The sequence below is a fragment of the Cricetulus griseus genome, chromosome 6 (assembly GCF_003668045.3).
Source record: "Cricetulus griseus strain 17A/GY chromosome 6, alternate assembly CriGri-PICRH-1.0, whole genome shotgun sequence".
Taxonomy (NCBI): Eukaryota; Metazoa; Chordata; class Mammalia; order Rodentia; family Cricetidae; genus Cricetulus; species Cricetulus griseus.
Window position 1 is genome coordinate 152,488,699 of NC_048599.1, and position 8,886 is coordinate 152,497,584.

The following is an 8,886-nucleotide window of genomic DNA, read 5'->3' on the forward strand; positions in this document are numbered from 1 at the left end:
CATATCTCAACAAAACACAAAATACTTTCCTGTCTGTGAACACACACTGATGGGGGCAATGAGCAGTTCTTTTATCACATATGAAGCAAAACATCTACTTGGCTCCTTTCATGGAACCTAGCACCCAGGACCAACAAATGCCTTCTTCCTGTAGGTGCTCCACTCGATGTTTATCCTGATCTCAGACCCAAGCATGGCAGAGAATGCTGGAAGCCTGGGATTCTACAGAGGTAGTTGCAAGGAGGAAGAGGCTTCTCTAACTGTCACACTCTCTATACTGTGGATGTAGAGAGAAGGCAGGCATATTCACTGGCTCACAACTTTGATATTATAGGAAGTGAGGAAAGAAAATAGGAACGCCTATGCTGATGAAGCCTGAGTGTGATACACACTGGCTTCAAGAACAGCAGCTAAAGAGACTTATCTCAGCAAAACAAAAGATGAGGCAGAGAGAAAAGATCCAGAGGTATCTATGTCTGGGCAGCAGAAGAGCAACAAAAGTATGAAAGAGGGAACTTGTGCAGCCAGACTCACCATCGGCCTCTCAGCTGTGCATTCGACAAGAAGCATCCAAACTTAAGCATATCTCCGAGGAACACAAGACCTGTGCTTCTGAAAGTTCAAAGTGAATTCACACACAAGGAATGGTTGCAGGGTCTAGATGGGCCAAGAACGAGAGCCCCTTATCAACAAGGGATGAAAAGCAGAGAAGACAAGTGTGAGTTCAGCCTGTGCCAGCACAGAGAAAGGAACACTTCTGGGAGAAGAAAGCCAAAGAGTAGACTCTTGGCTTCCAATATCCAAGGAGCACTCCCCAAACTCAGCCCTGCCCTTCAACACAGTCAACAAGGAGCCCTTGGATCCCTTCCTTGGGTCATGGACACATGCTGACAGCTCATAGCTCAGACCAATTGAAAGGGATTCTCACCTGAGTTCCCTCACCCTGGGTGATCCTTACATCATCTTGCCAAAGACTACTGATGGTAGCTACAGTGTATGGGGCAAATCATATGCACATTATGCACAGCTTCATCATTTAACCTTAGAAAAGCACTGTCATGATAGCCCAGACTAAGGGTCAATGGGAAGTGGGATTCCCATGCCAATGACTGCCTCCTTCAGAATCCATGGCTACTGTTGGTCTCCAGGCATCTTCTGCAACCAATCCCACCTTTTAGCTTGGAATGCCGACTTCCCATTGGATGCTGCCTGGTAGAATCTTGGTGTTTCCATGGTGATGCCTGTAAACAAATTTAGATCCTAACAGGTCACCTGTGACCAGTGACCAGTGACCAGTGACCAGTGAGTGCTGTCTCACACTGGACACACTTGTCTCTGAGGTCTGCTGATCAGACAAGGAGGACCAATTTTTCTTGATCTATTGTACTGTGGATTGATGATACTCTCCCCCAAACATGTCAGGTAAGGAAAGAAACTTTAAATCTTTTGATCACTCCTCCCCTTACTTTTACTATATATATAAATCTTTCATGAATGGGAATACTATCGATGCTGACATGGATATCTCGGGCGAATGTCACATTTAGCTTCAGTTGATATTTGGTATGTGAGTCTGGAGACACAGTTTGTTCTCAGGTGTTTTCTATCCACTCGAGAGAGAAAACAGTGTCACTGTGCTCTGGGGTCTCTAGTGTCGAGTCCTCAGAGGCGAGTGAACAGTGAATTAAACCAAGCTCTTCTTGACTGTGTTGGCCTCAAGAGCTACAAGAACATGATTTAGGTGTGCAGAGATCTGGCACTCCATATCAGGAAATGGACAGTCTCCCTCCACTACTATTTTGCACTTTTGTTCCAAATTCAGGGTTGTTTAAAAGTAAGGCTCTCACCAGGTAGGGTGGCACAAACCTGTCACCTCAGCATGTAGAGCTTGACAGGATGAAGGTCAGTTCACTCTAACATGTACTACACTTTTCTCTCTCCACAATTACCAAATAGATATTAAAATATGCAAGGGAAATGACTGCCATATTTTGAGTTACCTGGACATCTCTATATATACATGAAGGAAAGTGGGGAGAGGCTAACTGGGCTGTGGGTTCTGAGAAGGCAGGTATTATAGTCAAAGAAATACTGAGGCTCTTCCATGGAAGGCAGTGCCACAGGAAATGGGAGAAAGCAGAAAACAAAGTAAGAAGGGTTAGAAAATATAGAAATCCAAAAGGCACACTGCAGAGATGAGCCTGAGGTATGCAAAGGTAGTTTGGAACACAAAGTTGTAGACAGCCACAGATTTATATCAAAAGGCACAAGGCATTGCCATGCACCAAACCATATTTAGGCAACCAGACTGTTGAGATCATTCTGGATATAGGTCCCCGGTCACAGGTGGGAAATACTATCACTCCCTCCAGCCCAAATTCGGCAGCATTCCTCCAGGCTCATGTAACTCCTCATGTAGGATATTACCAGCTGGGATTGGGCACTCCACAGACAGGTATTCCATGCACAATGACAACTGACAACATGTGAAAGTGTAACACAATTCCCACCAATATTCCTCACAGAAATGTAATCAGAAATTACGAGTACCCCAGGAACTGTTAAAGAGCCAATTTAAGGGACACTAAACCTGAGAAAATCTTATTCAGAGATGAAATCCCTTAATTCCTTAGCAATCTCAAGAGGTTACACAAAACAGGTGCAAATAACAACAAACATTTCAGCAGGTTGTATTCCTGGAGTCCTACATGAATAATTGATTAATGGCTGTAAAACTAAGAAGAGGTCACAGATGATACAAAGATTGGGAGGGAAACAGTAGAGGAGGAAGGGAATATTAGCTGACTACTCTAATTTTCTATGAAATTCTAGATACATCATAACATGAAGGAGGCTCAGAGTAGAGACAAGCCTGGTGGACATGGCAAGTACCTAGGACACCAGCACTCTGGAGGCAGAGGCAGGCGGATGTATGGAACTCGAGGCCAGACTGCTCTCTAGCTAACTTAACAGAGTAAGAAATGCACAGAACAGGGATAAGGCAGACAAGGTACGAGAGGATGTCTAAGGTTCTCCAATCTGGAAAAGCACACAGATTCGAGGGAATATCACAGCTGGCACAGCAGGGCAAAGATCAGAGCAAGGGTTAAAACAGAGCATCCAGGACTTCTATGCTCAAACAGTAATGACAGGCAGCTCATCTAATGAGTGCCATCCCATCCAGTACCAAGAAGCATTCTGAATCCTTTTGTTTGAGATATGTGAGGGAACATGGGTTACAGACTCTCCCTGACGGGACAAACTGGAGATAACACAGCTCTTCACAGGGAGCTACAAAATTTCCATCTCACCATTTTCCCACTGTTCTCTTGCTTCCCACAGATAATTTCCAAAGCGCACCATTCTATGGGACAGAATGTGCTCTGAGGCACTCTGTGCCTGTGCTGAGGAATTACACACCCTCAGCAGGAATTGTGTGCAACTTCTCCAGGGTCTCCACCCCAGCTGTGAGTTCTGCATGGCCCCTGCCATCAGACCCCAGCACTTGTTGCCAGCAGCTCATGGACAGTGACTACCTTTACCATCGAGCTGGCACGACCATGCTGACTACACTGACTGAGCAGAATCAGATTTCTACCTTGGCACTCTCCTATCCAGGTGCTCTCCCGAGGGATCTCACAGGAAGCACTGACAGGAAGGACTTCACTGTAGCTATCACTGACCAGAATGCCACCCTCTCCTCCTGGTCCATGACAGCCTGGTGTGATAATATTTTAGATCTCAATGCTTTGGTCTCTTCCTGTCCAACAGTGTCTGCCAACTATCTTCAGGCAACATTGCCACATATATGGAATCAAGGATATAGCCTGGCACCTTCCTATCAGGAGGGCAGCCAGGTCAATTACTATGCCCACAATAGACAGGGACACCTGATGGATGGAGAAATCAGGCAGTGCCTGCAGGCCTATGGCTCTTTGTCCTACTCTGGGAGTCAGGCCTCTGCCCTGCAACCAGAGACGATGATGGTGTTCAAGGAGATTCAGCCAATGAATGTCCCAACACCTTTTTCCACCTCTGCCATCTACTGTCCCAGGTCTGCACCAGCCATGTCAGACACCACTCTTCAAGGTGAGTAAAGCCAGGAGGGCAAGGAGTGAGATCACTTCTCTATCTTTCAGTAGGCGATGCCCACACAGAGGAAGAATGGAGCACCGAGAGGATAGATTTGCCTCTGGCTCTCCATCCCCATCTTCAGTCTCAATAATGAGAGAAAGTCATCCTCCAGCCCAAAGAGTTCACCTCCTTATACTAATTGTCATGTCATTTATAAGAAATCTCTGAAAGGTGGGGCTGGAGGAAAGTCAGGGTTCTACAACTGGTGGCCTGTCAGGAGTACGGAATTGGATAGGGCAACCTAACCTCCTATAAAAACCGAGCTTTCTGGGGAAAAAGTAGTAATGACACAAACTGAAGCAAGGGAAAAGAAAGACACATGTAAGTTTGGAACCTTTAGACCTGACGACCATCTAAGAGTAAACTTCCAAGGAAAGGAGAGGCACTGATTCAAACACAAAGGGGAAGGCAAGGGAACAACATATGCCAAGGGAATTCTGTAACCTCCCAGTCATCACTGCGCATGCACACACCACACAAACACAAAGGGACACACAAACATCTGAGAACGCACACAAGACATCAAATGGTCACCACATATCACTATGTGTCTCCAAACAGAGGTGATGCACTTGCCACTCAAGGAGAGCTACAGGAAGCCCAGCCCCAATGCTGTAGGGACCTTAGTGCTGAGGTGCCCTGAAAGGTGGGGAGCATCTCACTCACCAAGCACTGTATGCATGATTCACTCTTTTTCAGTGGTGGATATGGAGACATCTCTGGGATTGACACCTCCAGGCCAGACACTCTGTCTCCTGCAGAGTCCAGAGCTCTGCAATGCCTGCACACAGGATGTCCTGATAAGGAAACCACCCGTCTTTGGGGACAGCTCATTGACTGCCCCCATCCTAAGTCCTTCGAAATTCTTGACATTGCCTCTGGCTCCAAGCCTGGAACAAACAGAGAATAACAATATGGATGAGATGACTGCAGAGCCATTGCTGCCTATGAAGGCCTATGAGTGCATTAAAGAAAACCAAGATGCATCACTCCTCCCCTTAGCACACCCTGACATGCAGCAGCCCCTGAACTACACTGATGATGGAAGCCGAAGGCGGGAGCTAGCTTCTGATAATTCCACCTTGGGAAGCACTAGCCTTGGTCTGGAAGAGCCAGGGACTCTGCGGAGTGTCATGGTGTCCAGCATTGATTTTGAAGACATGACTACCCTTGTGTCAGACATTCAACTTCCCCAACTCTTAAACTCCCTCACTGACCTTGTCCAATATGAAGATCCCCCAACAACACAATCGAAAGACTTCAGAGTCTTCAGGAGGGATCAGGTCCAGGAAAACTCCAGCAGCAGCATCTTCACATACAAAGAGGTGCACAGGAACGATCAGAAAGCCTCTGATCTGCTTCGTGGAGTTCCTCAGGCCAGAATCCAGTGCCAAGTTCTGTTAGAGGGAGAAGAGGCTCTAGGCATTGCTAGGGCCAGTGAAGGGGCTATTGACAACATGGCCAAGCACTTGGATGGCACAGCTCAGAAATATGCGCACAGCAGGCCCAGGATATTTAGGGCACAGGGCCAAGACAAGACCAAGAGAACCAGAGAAAACAAAACCAAGAAATCTGGGAAGCTGAAGCCATCTTGTTCTAGAGTCAAGGTTGAAGACAAGCTCAGCATCCTCAAGACCAAGAGGAAGAGGAATCCACCTGAATTCAGCCAGGGCAGCTTTAAAAAGCCTCGCACTCACCTCGGCATGCACATGCTGGAGGCAGTGCAGGTCTTTCACCCACTGGGAAAGAAGAGTGACAAGAAAACAGGCATCTCCTCCTCCCAGAGTCTGCCGAACTTGAGCAGCAGCCAAGATCCGAACACAGGCCCAGCCACCAAATCAAAGGTGGATGTGCCATGTGATGGCCGAGGGCCTGCCAAAACCCAGGGCAATGCTCACAGACCAGAGAGTAGTGCTCACAAGGAATGTCCTTCTCCTTCTCCATCCCTGTATGAGCTGCCCCCACCTGGGAAGGTCAAGTTAGTACCTCTGCCTTTCCCAGACCTGGTAAAGCCTCAACCCAGACCACGTTCCAGAAAGCTTCTCTCCCTGGCTTCACGCAAGCCCACTGCAGCTTATGCTGTGAGGCCACATTCCCACTGGGCTCAGTCTAACACACTCAAGCCTTCCCAACCAGCTCCTGCCAGCATATCTGTGATGGCCTCTGACAAGACAGCTGGGCTGACTGCCACCAGTGCCACACCACCTAATGTAACACACAGCTTCCTTTCTTGCATGAGGCCTCAGGCAGCTGTCCCTGAGCCTGGCCCCTATAGAGTATCATCTCATACTTCACTCAAGAGGGAGCTTGTCTCTGCTGCCAGGAACAAGGCCACATCACCCCCCAAACCTCAAACTCAATATCTGCTGCAAGACTTCAGTCACCATCCAATTCCATGGAGGAACGTCGACATTCCAGGGCCAGTCATCTCACAGCCCATCACAGCACAGCAGAGGCCAGAGAGGGAGGCCATGAAGAGGTGGGCTCAATGGGAACGACAGAATGCTGCCAAGTGCACCTCTCAGGACAAACTGCACGTTTTCCTTCACAGGGAGAAGGAAATGGAAATTGCTCGATATTATGGCTATGCAATGTAAGTGCTGGCCAAGCCTTTGGAACACAGTGGTAGTCATCACTCACAAGGTGAGATATACATACAGACACAAGGGTATGTCTTATGTTTAAAGTTTCTGGTGTGTACGTACATACATTGTACAGATGTTGGGATGTAGATTAAGGTGTACATGTCTGGATTTATATATAAATGCACAGATAGTTTCTATGCTTATAAATACTTGAAGACACAAAAATTGACTGTAGAAACCTAAGCCAGTTATTTCATCCATGAAAATATATAAAGAGAGGGTTCGAAGTTTTCCTCATAACTTGGCTATCATTAACCTATGTTGCCAAAGTAAAAATAGATGCTACATAAATGCATCATATGTGTTAGTGATTACTTAATGCCAAAGCCATTAGCGAAAAGCAGTAGTGGTGATAAAATTATTCTCCTTGACTTTTATTTTCATGACACCGGTTACCAATCCTGAGAGTATGCAGTATAGTGACCACACTCCTGCTTTTACCACACTTCCTCCCATTCTGATGCTCTCACTCCAGCCCTTTTCTCTTTAGTTGTTTGGGACAGAGGTCTTCCTGCAATTTCAGGAAATGAAATTCAGGATTCCAGATGCACACAATCAAGCACCCAGCTTGAAGGGAACATACCCATGGTTGACTCTCTCTCTGAGATGGGTTTAATTTGATTACTATATTAACCTCAATTTGTATCCAGTTTTGAAGCATCCGTTTAATGTTTAAATTTATTTTGTGTGCGTGTCATCCCCATGGATTCGTGTGGAGGGCCCAAAAGGGCACTGATTCTCCGGAGTCTGGAATTCACTGAGATTGGAAGCTACCATGAGGTCCCCTGACTTCAGCCTGCGGACTCCAAGAAGAGCAAGTGTCCTTATCTGCTGAACCATCTCATCGAGCCCCAGTTGGATCTGCCTACTACAAACAACACAGCTTCATTTTCACTATGGTCATAAGGACTTCACATTCTATGTTCTTCACGTGTTCTTCACTCATTGACAATGCTGTTGGACACCAAGCTTGGTTCACTAGTGTTCTGCACACAGAGCTGCAATCAGCACTGAAGGGCAAGTACTTCCTTCATAACAAGGTATACATGAACTATGAGGTAGGGCAGGTTTGGGCTTTTGGAGAACCCTCCATACTGGTATCCAATCAGGATGGACACCCTGACATACCCACCAGTAGAGTATAAGGATAAACAGCATTCCCTTCTGATAAAAACATCAGCTCTGTTTCCCATTTCATTTCTAGGTGGCCTTGGTTGGCAGCTCCTGAAATTTCACAATATATTTCCCTGATACCTCCTGGACTCACTCTCGTTTTCAGTAAATCTCTGAGGACTGTCTTTTGACTGCTCCTTTACTAGGTGGGTTGACTTCTTTCTCATAATTTACATTGTTATCTCATTATAAATAATCCAAATATTGATTCTCTGGCTGAGGTTAGCAATAGCAAAGGTTTCATACCCTCATGTAACTCCTTCTTTTGCTAGCAATGAATGCTTTCCTTCTGTGTGAGACCTTTTGGCAATTCCTGCCAGGTTTTCTGGAGTGGTTGGTGTTGTCCTCCATTCAGGCCTGTCCCTAAACCTTCCACTGTGCTATGCTAGGATCTAACAGTTTCAGAGTTTGTTACACAGTGACCTCTGAGGGATTTGGCATTGGCATTTTACAGGGTCAAACAGAGGAAGAAGAATGCTCTTATGGATTAACTTGCTCTTATTTTCTTTCCTGTTGTTCTGTAACCTACTATGTTACATCAGGCTGGCCTAGAACTCACACTAATGTGCCTGCCTCTGCCTCTGCCTAGGCCTCTGCCTGTGATTCTGCCTCAAGGGTGCTGGGACTAAACGAATGGTGGAATGATGTAATCAGTTTCTTCCTGAACATGTGAATATCCAAGTTTCCAAGCCCAATTTGATGAAGAGGGCATGTGAGAGTCAAGGTGTGGTTTGGTGCATACATAAAATTCAAGGAGACTTAGAAGCATGTGTGTAGACTGGAGCTCAACTCAGATTCTTTTCTTTTGTTGTGAAAACCCGTGGCTCATGCTGAGATCATAGGAACTCCTTGCCCACTGCTGCAAGGAGGGGAGCATCTCACTTACCATGCCCTGCCTTCTTCCTTGAATCATTTTCAGTGATGGAAATGGATT

General features: G+C 46.4%; 1 protein-coding gene across 1 annotated transcript; it reads left to right on the forward strand.

The window, feature by feature from the left end:
* Positions 1–1,415: 1,415 nt before the first annotated feature.
* On the forward strand, positions 1,416–6,731 carry LOC100772700 (uncharacterized protein C2orf78 homolog). Its single transcript, XM_027420528.1, has 3 exons — positions 1,416–1,422; positions 3,343–4,089; positions 4,834–6,731. Exons 1-3 carry the CDS (start codon positions 1,416–1,418, stop codon positions 6,729–6,731), a joined length of 2,652 nt encoding a protein of 883 aa, XP_027276329.1.
* Positions 6,732–8,886: the final 2,155 nt, after the last annotated feature.